Source organism: Pezoporus wallicus, unplaced genomic scaffold (genome assembly GCF_028554395.1).
Source record: "Pezoporus wallicus isolate ANWC-B61680 ecotype Strahan unplaced genomic scaffold, APGP_CSIRO_Pwel_v1 contig_7505, whole genome shotgun sequence".
In the NCBI taxonomy this organism is placed as follows: Eukaryota; Metazoa; Chordata; class Aves; order Psittaciformes; family Psittacidae; genus Pezoporus; species Pezoporus wallicus.
Genome location: NW_026638908.1, coordinates 1 through 19543, shown reverse-complemented (window position 1 = coordinate 19543; position 19543 = coordinate 1). Strand labels below are relative to the sequence as shown.

Below are 19543 nucleotides of genomic sequence, written 5' to 3'. Positions count from 1 at the left end.
CCTGATACAGTTTACTGCAGAAGATAAGGAAACTGTCACCTCTCGGCCCATGCAGAGCTTTTAAAAAGAAGAAAAAGCTTTTTTAAATTAATTTAAAAAAAAAAAAAATCCACGAAAATGTCAAACTAGCAACCAGGCACTCTGACTGGATAAATTTAGTAAGATCATGATTCAACTACAATCAAAGGAAATCCACACTTAATTTCTCAAACAACTGCTATCACACTGTTCAAGCAAACTGTTTTTCCTTCAGGCTGATGGGACACCAAATCCACCATTTCTCAATTTACTACTTTTATCCTCCCCCCCCCCCCCCCTTCAATTAGAGAACATTCCACATGCTTAGTACAAGCCTCAATAAAAAAACGACACGTGAGAAGCTTTTGCCAGGGTTAAGTCCCAACACAGCTGTTGGAAAAACCCAAAGTGAACATTTTATCCTGGCCAAATCAGTGTTCTTCTCACTATTTATATTCTTGGATCCAGCAGCTGCAAGAGATGCTACAGGTCATGTTCTCCTAAACGGACAAAGAATCTGAGGATCCTCTCAAGTTTTGGAGGCTTGTTTGTACTTTTCCCTCTCAATACTTCGCAGTGCTGCTGCACCGATGCCAGTTTGCTGCGGGTTTAAGTAGGGTACTAAACTCTGCCCAGAACAGATTTTTCAGCTAAGATTTTCCATCTTTAAAAAAAAAAAAAAAAAATCCTATTTTTCCTGCTTCAGTTTTTCAGCACCACAGGATCAACACTGGCTGCTCGGTTGATAATACCCCTCTTTATTTGAAGTTATTTTTCTCCTTTCACCACCCACATTCATCTGGGACTTACTCAGTATTATTCTGCCTGACACCAATCCAAAACAGCAAACAATTTCTGTAACAACACAATTAGCAAGAGAGGACCCTAACGGAGCAGCTTCGTTGTCTAAGAATCCCCTTATGTACCATTCAGTTATGTATCAAAAATAAAGTTGAAAAACTTGTAAGGAGGCTAGACATGATTGTGCCTTTAACAGAACAACTTCTCTGGTATCAGGACCAGCATTTTACAAGCAGGGAAACGTTTCTTCTGTACTTTGGCCTTCTGTCATCAGAGAGATGTGGAGATTTATGCCTTTTCTTCTTCTAAGTTAGATTCCTTCAGTGCCCTATTTTATACTCTTCCTGACAGGTCCCTATTTTGTGTTAAAAACCCCTGCTGTCATTGTGTTGCATAGCAAAAGACCTTTACAGACGAAAGAGAAAACTCCTGCCACCGAGTCAAGTGGCAAGAGGTAACTCTGCAGTTAAAACTGTGAGGATAAAATACTTTGCCCAGCAACATATTCATTTCCAGCAGGATTTGATAAAATTGTAATTCACTGTCCAGAAAGAGACTAAAATATTAAACATATTATACTGAGAAAGTCAAAATAGGTCATTCAATCAGTGTTATTCCCTCTTCATTTCACACATAATACAAAGCAGTTAAGTAGTTTCTCTTGCAATTAGCATCATCTTTGTCTCCTCAGCATCTAAAATACACTGGAGATACAGAGCAGCTCTGACTGTGCAGCAGCCCAGGCGCTGCTCGCCACCATCACTGACTTCTCAGTACATACATAGAGGTGAAATCCCATCTTCAATGATTTCAACCATGATCATTTTCTGGCTTACCGCCTCAAATGACAGACCTTTTCTCACTGATTGAAGAGAAGTACAGGTGCGCTCAGGAAGAACCCCGAAATCTCCAACTGCTAATGCACATCCCACTCCAACCATGAAGATTCTTCACCTGTCAAAGCCTTGAAGAAGGTGGGCTAGAAACAGCCTCCCTGGAGAACGGCAGGGTTTTAGAGATCTTTCCTGGATGTGAGAAGTCTGACATATGCTTCAAATGCATTTTAATTTAGAAAAATGTTGGAAAGATTTTATTTATGTTTCTAATTAGGTAAACAGTATGCTGTTTCCACCTGCTCCACGCTACCCCAGTAGGCCCAGTAGACATCAGATGTCTATGAACATACATGAGGTTGATTTACTCTCTACTGCTAGTTCACAGAATCCTTCCCCCTCCCAGCCCCGTATGCCACTGCCTTATGGCCTACATGCTTTCCCTATCGATTTTAAAATACCTTCTTAAGCACACGGTTCCATTCCCCAAAGCTTTATAAAAAACAGCTCCTAACAGAAGATTTCTCTCCTACCGCAAGTGTGCAAGCCATTAGTACATTTTAACCAGAAGCATTTTCACCATGCATGAGCCAGGCTTTAAAAGCAATGGGGCAAGAAATAAATCTTAACATGCTATGGGAAGTGAAAATCACACTGTCAACATTATGATGAAAATAATAATGTTGAGTTGAGGCTTTTAGCAGCTGCACAAACTAGGCTGGAAACCTCTGGCCCAATCCATGCACTCTGATATTGCTTCCATTTGCAAAACGAAGATTTTAGATGCGGCCCATTTATCTGGGCCACATATATATGGCTCAGGCTACACAAAAGCAGAAGCTACTTGAACAAGATTCACAAAATGCATCTGAGATTTTATAGCTCCTCAGTGGCAGCATCATTCTTGGTGCCAAAGTTGTTCTCCTACAAAGGCATGGCAGGATTAGCAGCCTCCATTGTAGATCTTGATGAATACTTAAAGAAGCACCATTCACTCTGAAACCTGACATCTCAGACAAATGGTTTTGAGTTCCCCCATACGGTGAAACTTTCAAACACAACAGATCGTGTTGCACAAAAACAGGGACAGCAGCTTTATGTGGCTCAGCTTACAAGCAACTAGGGACATGACTTGAACTGGTGTCACCTTCTCCTATGAATTCCTGGAAAAAAAAAAAACATTCTCTGAAAATTAGTTAAGGTCCAGAGCAGTTTTGCAGAACAAACAGTAGGTTATAGGTTTCAGGAAACCACATCACTGCTCTCGGCATAAAACCAATTAGTGAAAAAGATGATAATGTGGGAGCCTGCAAGAGTATCACAAAAAGACATTCTTTGTTGAGTGCCATTCTCACTTACCAGACGCCAAATTTTATGTACCAAGCATATCTAGAACTTTATATATAAAACTGATAAATCCTCCATGAAGTACTAGCAAATATGTTTACACAAGATAGAGGTTCCCAGCCTAACTCCACAAATACCTGCAAAGTCAGAATCTTTTGATCTGGATTAAGTCTAGCATTTAAAGGTATGTTTACACTGCAAATTTCATCTGAAAAAGTAGGGCTAACTTTGGTTATAACGTGTCTTCAGAGACCTGAAATAGCTGCTTGAAGAGCCAGCACAGAGAGAAAAAAAAAAAAACAAAACAAACCAAAACCAACAAATCCAGCAGGTTTTAAGAGCACCGACGCCTAACTGGAGTATATATCAAGATAATTAAGTCTATGTTCTAGATAAAGCAAACACAGCCCTGGAATATGGCCCATTGTCCTAAAATGATTTCTTTAGGATAATATATCTATTCTTCTGCATTCCCTATTTGGGAAAAAGTGTAGAAACCAACATAATACAACATGAAAAAAACACTAAGTTATAAGGGCAAATGATCTACAGTGTCAGAGGTGCTGGCTGTCTAGACTAAGAGAGTAGCTTGTATTAGAATATTATTAGGCAATTAATACATTTTTAAACAAAGTTTTGTTTACTTAAGTGCAACACTGTTACTAACACTCCCTGGTCACGCAAAGTCCTCACAGGGAGTTCAGGCTGAGCCGCAATCAGGATTTCAAGCATTGCCGGCTTGAGTTTTAGTTACACTAATGCAAATGTGTGCTGCTGCAGCACCACAGGAGAGCCCCACTGCTGCTTTAACGTAACACAGCCTTTAGCAGGGACGAGAGTCAAATCCTGCTCTCTCTACTTCATCTACCCATGGAAGTCGCACCATCATAACCAGGCTGCATTCACACAAACCGGTTTTCATTCCCACTCCGAACGGAGCAGCTGCAGCAGCCAGGAGGCAGAGTGAGGCCTGAGTGTACGTGTGCCGATGTGTTTGGGTGCTCCTCTATCTGTCCGCCCCAGCAGGTCGCCGTCTGTCCTCATCAGCCCTTCACCTTATCTGCTGGCTCCCACTCCTGTGGGGTCAGGATAAGCACACGTTACCTCCCTGTTCAAGCGCTGGCAAGCAGCCTGACCTGCCCTTTTCTGCTCACGTGACATGGGAGACAGCAGGCCTACTAAGAACTTTTTCCTAGGAATGAAAAGTTTTTCCTAGGATCCCACCCACTGGCCGCAATCCCGGGTGTGCCCATGGCGGCTGCTGGTCCCTATGGGGAGCAGAGTCTCAGAAAGGGAGGGGCAGGGAGGCGGACTAGCCTGAAGGCACTGCAGGGCTGCCTTAGGAGCAGCCTCCAGGCAGACCGCAGCACAAAGTGCAAAGGCAGCCGCAGAGCTAGGTGTCAAAGGCGGAAAAGGGCACTTTTGTCAGCACTGCTGCCCTCATTCCTGAGCTCTCAATAGGATTTTGGCATGGAGACGTCAGCACAGACCCACCCTTCACCTCAGCATGGGCAGTGTGTGAAGGGATGCAGAAGTGGCGTGATCCAGTGACTCACCCCACGGAAACGCACCCAACCAGTGCCAGCAGCAGCACTCAGGTGTGCAGCAGCCAGAGGCTGTGCAGGCAAAACCCCAGCACCAGCAGCCTCCTGCTCCTAGCACTGGCAGCAGCACTCTGCAGGAGACCTGGAAGCACAAGCTGCAGAGGCCCTGACGACAAGCCAGTAGTGCTGCACACCCTCCTCCTCGCTTCAAGTGGGCCTTCCTCCAGCCCTCCAGCCATGATCCATAGCCTGCCTCTGCCCTCCTGTTCCAGTGTGCACCTCCTGCACGTGTCCCTTTACACATAGCAAGTGACAACTTCACTAGCAGGGGAAAAATAATAAAGAAAAGCAAAATAATACCTTGCCAAATAAACACATGCAGGTGAGAAGCCAGCATTTCATAATTCAGCATTTAAGTACATAGTGTATTGTGACCGAGCAAGCAATCCATTCAATTCATTAGCACAAGTCTGTTACAAGAACTAATTTTCACAAGGCATTTCTTTACCAGTACAAATCCCCAGAGAGGCATTTCTCTTTCAGTGAAATCTTAACAAAGGTGTTTTATTATCAGTAGAAGTATTTAAATAGCCTTCATTTTTAACAGGTACCAGTGTACAGATAAAGAAAACTGCCCAAAAAGCAAAGTCCAAGTAGCACATACACACAAGTTATTAACAAGACATCAATGCTGTTAACTCCTGACCTGACTCAAATTCCCTGCAAATCAGCATTAAGCACGTATCAGTCCTTAAGCAAATGTGCAAAGGGGGTGGCCCATAGAAAGGACTCTGGCTTTATAGGGCAAGACTGGCTCCCCTCAGACATCACAGCAAGGTGCAGCATCAGGAGGAACAACTCTGGTGAAAAGCAATAGTGCCACAGCAGTGCTCTTTCTCCAGCCCCACTGAATGGCAGCTCCCTTGCTATTTCACCACTGGGATGAGGCAGAGCACTAACACAATCATTCACTTGTTCCCAACACCTTACACTCCCCTAAAATTGCTCTTTATCAGTCCTGTAGTCTAATCAACTCCAGAGGTATCCCCAGCCGAAAATCAGCTTTGATCTGCAACATGCCCTGCACAGTTATGAGCCAGCCCTTCATTTCTCACAGAGGCACCCCATACACCATGCAACTGGTGTTACAACAAGAAGAATGGAGAAGGTAAAGTAGGACATAATGTCCCTAGAGTCTTCCAAGCCAGGAATGAGGAATGGCAGTATGAAGAACTGAGGAATGGAATTTACTTTTTTTTTTTAATATTGGTATTTGAAGATTGAACAATCATTCTCTGCTTGTTAACCCTCTTATCTCACAGGTTATAACACACTGCTGTTAGAGACTGTACTCCACTCCAGCGCTGGCCTGCTCTCAACGGCTGTGGGATCCTCAAGATCCATCATCCTCAGCCACACAGAGCTGAGGATGTCTTCCCTGCAAGGCATCACAGTAAGCCTCAGCAACTCCTATGTACCCCCTCCAGCCTTGCACACTTGAGCTTTTCCTACTCCTCTATTCCAAACAGGGGCTGGAACCACATCACCACAGGCCTCCAATCTCCCTGCAGTTCCTGGCAAGCTGAGAAGCATGGCTCTTTCTCCAGCCGCCTCAATCAGAGGAGCGAAAAAAGCTTGGAAATGTGCTGGTTTGTTTGGGAAAGCTAAGCCAATGTCAAGAAAATGTCAGATACAAAGGGGTAAGGAGTTGGTGCCTGTCAGTGTTGCAATCGTATCACACACACACAACTGGAACATCAGGAAACTGGTACAGTCGTGCAGAAAAGCACAGGATACCCCATCCTGACTTTGTCTGAAGCAAGTTAGAACAAAACATCTCACTCTGAAGGAAAATCCCCTTCTGTAGACAAGCCTCTTTTTAATAATAAGAGCTAAATGGACTATTCAAGCAGGTAATTAATGTTAATTAACATATGTCAGGCCATAAATTGGCTAAATGCACCTCATTTTCCAAACCGTGTGTGTGGCAATGCTCAGGAAATTGTAACAGAAAAGAACAGTCTAAGTTTGTAGAAGCACTAAAAAAGAGCAGATAAAAGGTTAAGCATAATCTTAACATAACCCGTGGAGTGCTGAGCCAGCACTACCAAAAACTGAATGACTGTGCACATTACTTGAACACTTTATTTTGCTCCTGAACCACTGCGCTACATATACATTGTCAGCCCCAAGAAAAGCCACATCAAAAAAACCCTGCAGATCCCCGAGCACTGTGTTATCAGGCAGGTCTTTACGGGGGTGCTCGCTACGTGCTGCAGGACCTGGATGCACCTCCTGCCCCAAGACCTGGCAAGGCTGCGGTCCCTTTCCAGCACTGAGTTGGGAACCAATGCCGTTTTTGACAGCAGGGGAAACAGAACACTGGCACGAGGATGCTCAGAGCTTGCCCTCCTCCAGAAGAGAGTGTGCCTCAAAATGCAGAGGGCCTTGTGCCGTTTAAAGAAACTAACACTGCTATTTTATAACCCTGCCCTTTGGGCACATATTCTGTGACAGAGATAGCAGTAAGGCTTTTTGAAAAGTGGGAGAGAAACAAGAACATGCAAAGATTTTAGTTTAAGTAACAACCTGCTTTAGGAAACACTTTCAGTTTCTCCCTTGGCAAGCTGCCACTACACTAAGACCCACTGTAATTGCATTGCAAATAAGAAACAATCCTCACAAAAGATTTTCTGTACTTCCACGCAAAATAGCTGGCTGCCAAAATCTTGCAGGGCACCTTTAGGAGGCTGCCACCTAGGGAAATGCTTTGGCTGGTTATCTTCAGTTTTTCCTTATTTCCAAGGCAATTCCTTCAGCTTCCCTTCTAACCCAGCACCCCCACTGTAGTTTTCTGGGGTTATTTCGCATTTTTCTCCCCATACACACCATGCAACGTGGTCGAAAACAGCACAGCAGCTGCAGGGAGGCCTGGGGGAGCTGCACCAGCCCCAGCGCTGCCTGCCTTCTGTAAGGGACACCACCGACTCCGGGTTTCTACTTTGCCCACGTCAGCACAAAGAGCTTTCACAAAACCACTGGGCTAACCCTAATCACTTGCCTTTCTAAATGCACCAGCACGTGCCCAGCCTCCCCTAATCTCCCAGGATTACAGCAAAGTGGTGTAGCACCACCAAAATGACCCGAATACAAAATGGCCTCGTGTGTTAAAACACTGCTCACTTTACAAAGACAAAACCATGCAGAGGGAGGATGTCCTGGAGCAGGGGTGCCAGGACACCTCTCCTCCCCAGCCTGATAGTCTCAGTGTTTGTTCAACCCAGTACAATACAGCAGATATTAAAGCCACTAAGGTGATTTCATTTTTATTAGCAATAACCGTGTACTTTCAAACACACAGGTAAGTGTAGGAGCCAAACCTCTGACTCTCAAGCTTCTATTTTAAATATGCTTAAATAGTGACACTAATAACTGATTTCAGACAATGTTAATGTTGTGTGACTGTTTTAGGTAACCTTCTGTCTCTAAAGAACTGAAGAACACTGATTCCACTATTTATCACACCTGTCTACCTGACAGTGATACTATCCAGCATCACTCACTGGGGGTTTCCCATTCACATAAAAAGTTAGGTTTATCAGAGCCTGTGACTCCTTGCAGTTTATGACATTCACCAAGGCAATGTGTTTATATCTACATTTAACAAGTCCTTCAGTGAAGGTGCTCCTCACTGTCACACTCTGATTCAAAGTCAGTGATTCTGGGAGATATACTCCATGTCTCTTTCTCTCCTCTAACAGCTGTCACCTGCCTGCATGAGAAGGGGAAAAGCGAGATCTTTGATGTACATTACAGATATAAAATAATAATGTGTGCTAATATCTACATATGGTTTCTACCAGAAAGTTTAAGAAATCATTTGTTACTTTGATACTGAAGAATGTTCCTCTTTGATGCAAGAAGCTTGTTAAATCTAGCAGTTTCAACTTTGGGGCTGGAACCACACATCTCTCTAAGTTGCTCAGCACAAAATTCACTTAGAAATGTTACCGAGCATTTTGTTAAAGCACAACATAGTAAGGCTTTGATCAGGTAAGATGCTTAAGCAGTAGGGTTAAGCACACAAGTAATCCAAGTGAAGCCCCAAGGATCCATTCACATGCTTAAACCCGTGCTTGCTTGTGTAGATCAAAACTTAAAATAATCAGCCTACAGCTTGTACCTCAGACCCTTCTGTACAGATGGAATGAGGCAGCTCAAAATTAGAAAAAAACAAAGTAGAATAGAAGGCTGGGAAAATATTCATGCTAGCAGTCAACTGGAAAACAGCCTGAAAAAGAAAAAAGACAATGAAGAAAAAAAATGAAACTGATGCAAACTCCAGTTTTCCGCTGCCTCTCCTGATAAAGACGTTCGGTGCCACTTCGAAGAAAGAGAAATAAGAACAGAGTGGTGTTGTTTCCTTCCCACATCCTTCGCAAAAGATGATAAAAAAAGTCCGACACATCTTGCGTATCAGCATCTGGCTAACAGATTTAGACATCTGTCTACATCGCTGGCAAATTTCTCAAGTCTCAACAACTGGGGAAGAGACTCGTGCGTTTGCTGCGCTGAAGGGACTGCAGCCCATCAGTACATATTGGTTAATAAAACATGGTGAGAAATGATGAAATGTCCACGTAAAAAGTTTACAAAAATCTCCTCTTCTGAGCAAATATCCCAGAAACTTGTATTTATCTTTCGTAAGGAAGATAAATCCAACAGGTGTAAAACAATCAGACTTCTGATATGAAAAAAGTTGAATCAAAGCAAATCAGCTGCATTTAAATTTGGGAATTGCTGGTATCTGTTTATGAAGGACCAGATTCATACTGCTCAACAAAGAGGAAAATAGTCCCCCTAGTGTACTCTTCATGTAGAAAAGACTGTTTCACAAGACAGTGCTGCAAGAAATTACAAAATAACATTATAGGAAGAGATGTGGAAGTACTTAAGCTATAGTGAAACCAGGCACCCCTACTATATACATGGGCATAAGGGTGCTTCAGTTTTCTATTTCAAGATTACTCAGTGGAGTTACAGTATCCAAAATATCTCAGGGTGGAGAGGGGGAGACCCCACCTGCTTTTTAAGTCAGCACACTAGTTTTGTGACTGCAGGACACTGACAGTGTAACGGATACCTGAATTTGGACAGACGGGTAGATCTGGTCACTGAGAAGTTTTGTGGAGCTACCTGCAACTGCCGCCTGGCATTGCATTTCATCAGCTCACCCTCATACCTTTGCCCCCCTCCACTGATGATAAATATAAATATCACCCCCCCATAAGTATTCAAGACTTACTGAAGATACTGAAGATACATTTAGATTGCATCTAAACCCTTCCTGGCAATTTGGAAGTACACAGGGCTGTATCAAACCTGGCTGCCGTGGTACATGACAGTGCCCACAGTGTGCCAGCTCTACAGCAATGCACCGCACACTACTGCCCTAGCTAGCTGTCAGGCAGTATTAGGTTAGCTGATGTCCCACCAGGGCCGGGAACAAAGGAGATTGTTGGGGTGTGTATTGGGCAAACCTCATCTAAATTAGCGGAAACGTAATATACGCCTTCCTAACCACATCTGAAATAGTCACTTCTGCTTTAATGCCCTAGGAAAAAAAAGAAAGAAAAAGCAATAGTTGTAACTTCATAGCTCTTAAAATAATTATTTTGAGGGGTATAATCCCAGCTATGTTTATGGATTATGGTATTCAGCACATCTCACTAGAAACAGCACACTAGAAACAGATTAATATTTCATATATAATAACACCTAAGATAATAAAACCAAGTTCTTTTCTTCCCTTTGTTTAAAGTGACAATTTTCCCACTCAGTGCCAGAGCAGAACGTTGTTAAATGGGCCTGCTGCCTTCAAAGATGAATTTAGCTGTGTAAAAATATTCTAAATTAAGATAAAAGCCTCCTGATACAGAACTATCTTCCGTTCATTTAAAATCTCGGTGTAACTAGCAATCTGAAAAAGTCTGGTGTGAAAAGCTGACATGAGTTCCTGAAGAGTTATATTCATTACCTGTGAAGGAAACAAAGATGATAATAACATCTAATGTGTTTCAGCATCAGGAGACTAAGATGGAGTCTCTATTTAGGTGTTTCTTCTTGCACAAACTAATTTATGTTCCAGCTAAGAAATTGAAATAGTCCTGTTCTGAAACAGTCCTCTTCTGAATGCACAGGCATACATTAAAAGAAACTCTAGCCCTGCTAAGGAATTAAATTTTGCTGTTTTGGATGCCTGGCAAATTATTAGCTCCTGACCTCTCCTTAGCCCCTTTCAGCATGCCCCTACTACCTGTGAACAACTGCACCCACCGTTAATACAGTCAAAACGCCTCACCCAGACTTCCAGACACCTCACAGTCATTAAGGAGGCTGAGTTTTCTGCTACCAGTATGCAAGCATCTCCTGATAAAAGTAATCTTAAAGGTTTGTGAGAAACTTCTGAACTAAATTATATCAGAGGAATCTCAAGGGATCCAAGTTTTTAACATTTTAATTAGCTCAAAGTACCAGTTAATGCTGCTCAGCAATGGAATCAATATCAAATTAACAGTGTAAATTGTCAGAAAAATTGTGACTGTATTAAGCATACTAATCAACGTAAGCACTTCAGGTTATGGCCCAGACCCTGCGTCTGCTGAAACGAATGGGAGCTCTGCCACCAAATTCATATGAAACAGTATCAGCCCCATTGTTTGACAAGTCTTCGCTTCAATCAGGTATCCAGAATTTACTGAAAACTCGAAGTATCAGATAAAAAGACTTCATTTGACATAGCAGATGACATCTCCAGCCACTGCTTCTGTATGAAACCAAACAATTTATGAAAGGCACCGGCTGTCATCAGAAGATGTAACCCTTTATCACACTCCATGTCACACTTGTGAAATCAGACCAAAATTCAACACCTAATACAGACGGAAAAGCTATAAAAGGGATCTCTGTTTTTAAAAGCCTTGTCTTGAATTAGTTGTGCCACTGATAAACTTTGCTATTTTCCCCAGCCTGAGACAAGTCTGTTTGTGAAATGCTTTCTCTACAGTGCTCCATTTGGAAAGGAAAAGATCACACAGATGTACTTCAGTTCCTAGCAGCAAGTCCTACTCAGGCACCAAAACATGAAACAGGGCTGCTAATATGAAAACTGCCAGAAATGTTTCATTTCACCCATACAGTACTTCTGACTGACTTATATACGCTAAGTTATCCCCCGATCCAAAGCTAGAGAGATTGAAAGAAGCAATGTAATTTCTCTATAACACAATAAAACCCCGGCAAATTCGCCTTCAGCCATCCGTTCAAAAACTCTGTCGCAGATGCTGCCAGTATCAGCCCTTGGCAGCTACTGAGCCATACCGGGATTTCCCTCTGCAAAGAGCATCGACATCAAGTAGCACCTGTATTTCTGCGTAGCAGCGAGTACGTGACATTTCAGCATCCAACAGACACTAATAGATGGATGTGGAAAATGAGGAAGAAAAAAAGCAGCTCTGAAAGTCACCTCAAATATGCTTTAGGTGCAGCACGGGCTCCTGGTAGGCCTTCCTAGACCGAGAGTAAAACCCTGCCTGCCTGCAACGTGCTTTTGCACATGCTGAGTAAACAAGCCTCAAAAACAGGTGGGTTTTTCTTTTCTTACTTATTAAAACAGTAGTAATCTTAGCTGCTAACCTTCCCAGCGCTGGACAGAAAATGGTCAGATTTATCAGCAGACGGTGCCCTCATGCACTGGCACCGCAAGAATCACAAAACAAGCATTCCCGTGGCTGAGCAGCCAACAACTCCACGCTTTGATTAACTTTAGGAAGAAATGTCAAGACCCGAATTTCCCTCTACTGCCTTTGAGGAACGTGTGGGGAAACCACTGGGGCTTTTCTAGACGAAAATAATAGTCATTTTGTATTTGAGCTCTGAGACTCAGACTGACCCTGCACAAAAGCAACTCTGCTTATTTCCAGCACGAGTTACACCGAAGGCGCGTCTAACTCTAAAAAAAAAAAACCAAACAAACAAACAAAAACCCCACACCAAAACAAAACAACCACCACCACACACACCATAACAAATATTTTTCCTTTCTTTTTTCCTCTTCTTCTTCCCCTGCTTATGTGCTTGTGCACGAAAGAAGCCAGCTCCGCTCCAGCGTTTTCCTTGCCCCTAGAGTTAGGAGCCCTCACCGCCTGCACGCAACAACAGGAAAGAGACAAAACTTTTCTTACCCCCTCCCTTCATTAATAAATAAATAAACCAGCAGAGGGAACAGGGCGACCAGCAGCACGGCCCGTCGCAGCACTCCGCCGGCTGCACCGGAGGAAGCCGCGGCATCCCCCGCTGCAGCCCGCCCGTCGGGGCGGCGCGATGGGTCTCGCCGCGGACCCTGGACCCCTCCTCACCTTCCAGCCGGCCGAGCTGTTGCTGTCACCCTTGTCCTTGAAGTAGGGCACGCAGCGGACCATCCAGTCGTAGATCTGGGAGAGGGTGAGGCGCTTCTCCGGGGAGCTCTCGATAGCGCGGGTGATGAGGTCGGCGTAGGAGAGGTTGCCCCATGCGTTGCGCCGAGACGAGCACTTCCTCGGCGCTGCCGCCGGGCCCCCGGTCAGCCCCCCACCTCCTGCTGCCGCTCCACCGGGTGAGAGGCTTGGCCCCTCCGGGCCGGCTCCGGGCAGCGGGGCCAGCAGCCGCGCCGCCTCCTCCGGGACGCTGGTGGCCGCCGCCGCTTCTCTGCCCGCGGGGGCCGTGCTGCCGACGGCCATGGCCGAGCCGCCCCCCTCCTCCTCGTCGTCCTCCTCCTCGGGGATCATGGAGGCGGCGTCGGCGGGCGGCTCGCCGGCGGGCTTGGCTGGGCTGGCCTGCAGCTCGGGCCTCTGCAGGGGCCAGGTGCAAGAGCGGGGCCGGCTCTGCGGCTCAAACTCGGGGTCTAGCTCCACTTCCAGAGGTGAGAGCGGGGTGGGGGGCGACGCCTCTGCCATCTTGGCCTCCCCCGCGGGTGGCTGCAGCGGCGGCGGGGGAGCGCTGCGACGGGGCGGGCGGGCGGCCGCAGACCCCGCTCCTCCTCCGCCGCCTCCTCGGTGCCGACGGGAGCCTAGCAGGAGGGGGGCCGCCGAGCGGGCATGCCGCTCACCGCTACGGGTTGGCAGGCGCTCCGCCGCACCCGGAGCCCGCTGCCCTCGGGCGCTGCGCACGCCGGGGAGAGGGGTGGGGGAAGGAGGAGGGAGGAAAGGGGGAAAAAAATCCGAAATCCGATTAGGAGCCGGAGCGGCAGCGCAGGGCGGGCAGCGCGGGGCCGGGCGGTGCCGGAGGTGCCCTCCGCGCCGGCGGTGCGGTGGCCGCTCCCGCGGTGCCCGTGTGCGTTTGTTTATGTTTCACTCCATGCGTATGCAGAAGTAGCTCCAGCGGGAACAGCACTGTTTCCAGTCAGGAGACGACCCCCCACCGCCTCCGAGCTCGCTCCTGGTCGCTTCCGCAGATATCTTCCCTTTTGGGGGAGTAGGGTGGTCCTTTGCGCCCTCCCTCGGCAGGAGGGCAGGGAGAGGGGTCCTTCGGATTACGCCAAAGACTTTTTTTCCTTCTTCAGAACGCCCTGAAAGGAGGAGAAGTCTTAGCATACACCCAACTGCATACTAGCGTAAGCCTGTCACTTTGCGGTGCCCCCCAAACCACATGCGAGCAACCCCCCCAAAATCTCACAGCCGACGGAGCAAGGGGCGGTAAAAGGCCACCCCGGGGGCTGGTCGGTTAAACAAAAAATAATAATAAATCCTTCTTCTCGCAGGGAAAAAGCAAACACAACGGGAAGAAATCAAATCGCAGTCTTCCAACAGGTCCAGAAGCATTAAGTCCTCCCTAGGGCTGCCAAAGAGAATAGGTTTTGTTCCAGCATCAACACCACATTCATAACCTCCTTGCTCCTGCTGCTGCCATCTTGACAGTTTCCCCCCCCTTTCACTCAAGTCATTTAAAAAGCGCAGGCAGAAGAGGCAGGGAGAGCCACATCAGGAGGGGCGGGCGAGCGGTGGGGTGGGGGGAGAATCAACAGCCACCTCCACACCGACAGATCTCGAGCTCCAAATTCACGGGAGGAAGAAGCAGCGCTGCTGCATGGTTCCTGCTGCTCCTGCGCCTTCAGCTCCGAGGAGCCTTCCCTTTAAAGGCGAAGGAGGGGGAAGCAGCGAGCCACCCGCTCCCTCTGCGAGCAACCGGCGACAAGCAACCGATGCGCCCGCCGCCGCCCGCCCGAATAGCCTGTCACCCTGCTCGCCACCAGCTTCCACATCCCTCCCCCTAACAACCACCGGCAGCAACACAAAGTTATAGACACACGCAGGGAGCCTCAACCTAACCGCACGGCACGGCACGGCACGGCCCGCCCACCAGTGGAGGGCGGGCGGTGCCGCTCAGGGGCCGCCCCAATGGGGCGGGAGCGCCAGGCCGAGGGGAGCCGCCGGGGCTGGGAGACCAGGAGAGCCTGCAGAGACGCGGGGGTGGTGGGTTCTGCTTGCTCTCCTTCCCTCGGTATCTCCGGGCCTGGGGCCGTGCCGCTCTGCTCGGACCGCGGGAAGGCGGCGGGAAGCGCTTAGGTCTCGAAGCATACTGTAACTCTTTCCAAGGGCTGCGTTAGCTCCGGCTCCCTGCTCTTACTAGGTTTTAAGGGGCAGAACCAGAGGTATCGCTTATGCATGCCTCTTGCCCTTGTCAGGCCCACCTGGCCCGCCAGGGGCACAGCTTCAGCGCAGTGCCTGTACCTCGGTAAACCGGGCCCTGGCTGCCCGTCACGGTGGGGAAAGAGCACGCTGATTCTTTTCTGACTTGTTTGCACTCTTCACAAGTTATTGGTGCACGAGTTACTTGGTAAACTTTAAATTTGGAGTCCAATTTAGTAATTTTATTTTAAAACTTCCATTCCCCCTGTGGGTGATGTGGGAGCATGTTCAGACATGTCTGCATGTGAATATAATCCTGCTGTACTTTCTCCTCGGATGGCATGCCCTAGCAGAAAGCCCTCCAAAGTAGCTCACTTGAAGACATAGTTAATTACGGGTTGGATAAAGGGGTGACCCACAAAGCCAAGGAACATAAAACTATTAATATGTAGCCAAGGAACATAAAACTATTAATATGTATGTAGCTATAAATACATTACATAGCAGCATAGCTGTATCAGTTCTCACCTAGCTTTGTATTGACCTAAACTATAGATTTAGCACAACAGTAGTGTGGTCTCCTATACTGGATACAGACCACTGCAGGTATTGAGAAGTAGGTGTGCTTCTGGAGCGTCACTGGGCACAATTAGCAGACAAATTAAGTTATTCCTGATTTATTTAGCATTATAGACAAGCAATGAGATTTGAAAAGCATTAGGTTTTATTAGAAGACAAGCAAGGCCCTGATCCTGCATGCCTTACACATCCCGCTAAGTAAGGCCTAAGGCCCTCAGGGTCTAGTTAGGTTTCAAATTCAAGTGGCACTTAAGTTAGGAATAGTTCGGCATGATTTTATTACAAGGGACAACATTTCAGCATGCATACAATTAATCCTTAGTTACCTAAATATAGTAGGAGACATTGAATTAATCGGAATGAATGCAGGTTCGAGTAATGGAAATAATTTTCACTGCAGCTCCATTTTGGGTCACGATGTTGTATGCCCTGCCACAGCTTTTGCTGTAACAATTCGGGGAATGCAAGGCAGCTCAGAAAGACACTAGCTTCTCTGCAGTCGTGATACTGGTGTTGGTCTGTGTGATTTAGCAGTTGGTAGGGGAGGAGAGCTGTGGTAGCTATGAAGATCCAGGAGCCGAGATCAGACAAGGCCGTGCATGATGAGAGGATGCCTAGTCCATCCAACACCACACCTCCAAAGAGCCTCTACTTGTGACTTTCAGCAGTTACCCAGAGAAGGCTGGCCATGAAGCTGTGACCGACACTCAGCCTCTTCCCAAAACCTGCTGCTGCCTGGGGTTCATCTTGCTCATTGCAGAACCCTCCCCATGGAGTGCTTCCTTAGGACTCAAGGGTCCAGAGAAAAACAGCTGTTTGACCTTGGGCTGGATAACAAGCTACAAATCTAGTCCTAAATGATATTATAATCGTCATTTATTTATTTAATTGGCACTGCATTACTCTACAGGCATGGCCATTAGGTTTCATTGTACCGGGTGAAGGCCCTGCACGTGGTAAGAAATGCTCCACTCCCTGGTGGAATTGCAGTCTAAGTAAGGCAGACCAGGGCGGGAGAAAGGAAATAAGTAAGTAGTAACCCTATTAAAGAGATGATGGACTGAGGCACCAAGCAATTACATGTGCTGAGGTCATACAGGAAGCCTGTGTCAGAAATGAGAAATAAAACTAGATCTCCTGAGTGCCAGCCCTTGGCCTTTACTGCAAGATTACCTGCCCTTTTCAGAATTCACTGGCATATCAACCTTCATCCCATAAGTCACAGTACCAGTTCTTTACAACTCCACACAGCATGAGTGTGCCCATGATGTTGCTTTTAGCGGCAGAATTAAAACCACAGTATAACTGTTCCTACACATTTGACTTAGCAGGAGCAAACCAGAAAAACGGAAGAACCCTTCGTATGCTGTTTAGTGGCTAGGCCCACTGAAAGACATACAAAAACTGATCAAAATTGGATCTAAAGCCTGCATGATTTCCAGTCTCTTCCCTTAAGTACTGTAATGCCTGAAGGGTGGAATTTTCAAAAAGGCTCAATTTATGGGGGTTTTATCACTGACTTCAAGAGGAATAAAGTTAGGCCAGCCCTGAGGCCATTTGAAAGCCTCACTCACTGTGCCTACTTAGACTGTATTTCAGGGTAGTGCTGCATCTTCCTCCACATCATCACCTGTTATCTAAGACTCCCGCAACAGTTTTTACTGAGAACACGTGTACCCATCACAGTACCTGATTATACGGACCTGGTGAGATCACAGTTCCAAGTCACCTCTGTGAGTGATCTCAGCCGTACATGGACCATGCAGGACGCATGGGATGTGAGGCCTGTGGCATACTGCTTCAGGGAACTGAAGCAGGCCTGGAATTTCTTGTCATTACATCATTATAGAAATCTGCTGTAAAGTGTACTGCTGCTCAATAAAATAATGTTATATTGCACTTATATGAAACAATGGCTGCATTGTCAATGTGGACTTCACACAAGGAAGATTATGATGGGTTGTTTTGTAAGCCACCTGCAAGCTGGTCTCTGAAAAGTCTGTGCCCACTGCAGTAAGCATGTCTACCCCTCACAGCCACCCCCTGAGAGAGCAGCTTCTGCAGTGCATTTTTTGTTCTTCCCACAGTTCCCTAATACGTCTTTTGAACACAGACTGGGCAAAGGGCAGAGTAGGTTTTTGTGGCTGATGAGAGCAACCTGTGTACTGATTAGAAAGAAACATTGTCTATAAGCCAGCCAACTTCATGCTCTGAGACTTTAACTTTTCTGCCCAATTTGGCTAAAACTAGCTAATGGGTTCCACAGTTATTACAGGGACATTGGCTGACTGGCAGAGAGACACAGAGCAAGGGTCCAAAGTGTGCCAACGGAGACATGAAGGGCTTGCCAAAGATGACTATGGAGTTCTGACTATAAAATTTTCCTCAAAGTGATGAACAGCTATTTAAAGATCAATTGAAGCTGGACTTCAGCCTGTGAACTGGTTGGCTGACCGCTGTAACAGATGGGAGGGGAAGGAAGCGCAGTAGCAGAAGGAAACAGTGATACTACTACTGTGGAGAGAAGAACTCTTTCCTCAAGTGATCTTGACAGTTTGGGGACTGAGCTCTAAGGCGGGAAGCACTCAGCTCTGCACACACTTAAACTTGAGCACCCACTGCTAAAGAATTCTTGACCCATTTCTGTGCTGTGTGAAGTACAGTGACCGCAGACATCCACACTAAAAAACAGCATCACCTTTCTGGAAGAAACAGTGTTTACAATGAAACCTACCCCCAGAAATGGTTGAATAAGGAGCTGTGAAGCTGAGGAAGTGGGAAAATTCAACCCTATAGCTTCAGAAATTGTAATTGTAGCAGCCTTGCATCTGCTGAAGCTTCATTGCCACAATGTCACACATCTTGTAGGCCAAGAAAGACTCTCAGCTTCTCATGGATAGAAGTAGGTTTCTAAGTGTTTTGTATGCCTAATAATAGACACAAATAGCTGGGCATAGTGGTTTTGCCAGCTCTCTCAGCTTTATTTATGAGTCCTGCAAGGCTGATGTTTTCCTGAAATCCCTGTTCTTAAAGTCCCATTAAAGGAGCATCTCATTTTAAACCAATAGCCAAGTTCCTGATGTACCATGGATGCGACCCAAGTATACTTTCAAGGCTAGGAAGAAAGAAGGAAAAGAAAAAAAAAACAACAAATTGCACATTTTGAAACCTTTTACAACCTGATTTTTAAGCTGACATTACGCTGCTCAGAAAGCTTGTGTCATCATTTTTGAACACTTTGGAGTACATGAGATTATTGAGTTTATATCATTAGGGTGAAATGAGTCAAAATGCTAAAATCCAGCAAGAAACTCCACCTTTTTTTGTTCTAACATTCATCTTAAATGGTATGAAAGAACTTGATGTTTGCAACAGCAGTTTCTAGAACAGTAACTGCGAGTCTTATACTGGAGGCTGTGTTTTTATACCACTTTTTGAGAAATATTGGTAAAGAGTTTGCTTTTATGTATATATATATAAACTTTTTAATTCAAGGAGCTATTTAGCCATCTCCCCTTTGCCTCCTGCCCCCTCAAGACACCTCCACGGACCTGTGAAGACAGACATCCAGCTCTCCCGCTTGGTTCGGCCAAATGCCGTTCTGCCTCGCCACCGACTCGTTGTGCAACCTGGGCATGTCACTTAACCAGTCCGGGTTACCTCATAGGGGCTTACTTATACCCACTTATCGGTTAATTGCTCCATGATTACACTCTAACACCTTCCTTTTGCCCACACGCGGCGGGGAGCCGGCGGG

At 46.2% G+C, this 19543-nt stretch overlaps 1 protein-coding gene across 2 annotated transcripts in view; it reads right to left on the bottom strand.

The window, feature by feature from the left end:
• FOXO3 (forkhead box O3) overlaps positions 1-13918 on the bottom strand; it is a 93551-nt gene extending 79633 nt beyond the window's left edge. Inside the window, exon 1 of one of the 2 annotated variants that reach the window (XM_057413153.1) lies at positions 12961-13918. In XM_057413153.1, coding sequence (XP_057269136.1) covers positions 12961-13536 — 576 coding nt within the window. In that variant the 5' untranslated portion in view covers positions 13537-13918. The remainder of the gene's footprint in view (positions 1-12960) is intronic. The other variant, XM_057413152.1, reaches the window with a different exon arrangement.
• Positions 13919-19543: the final 5625 nt, after the last annotated feature.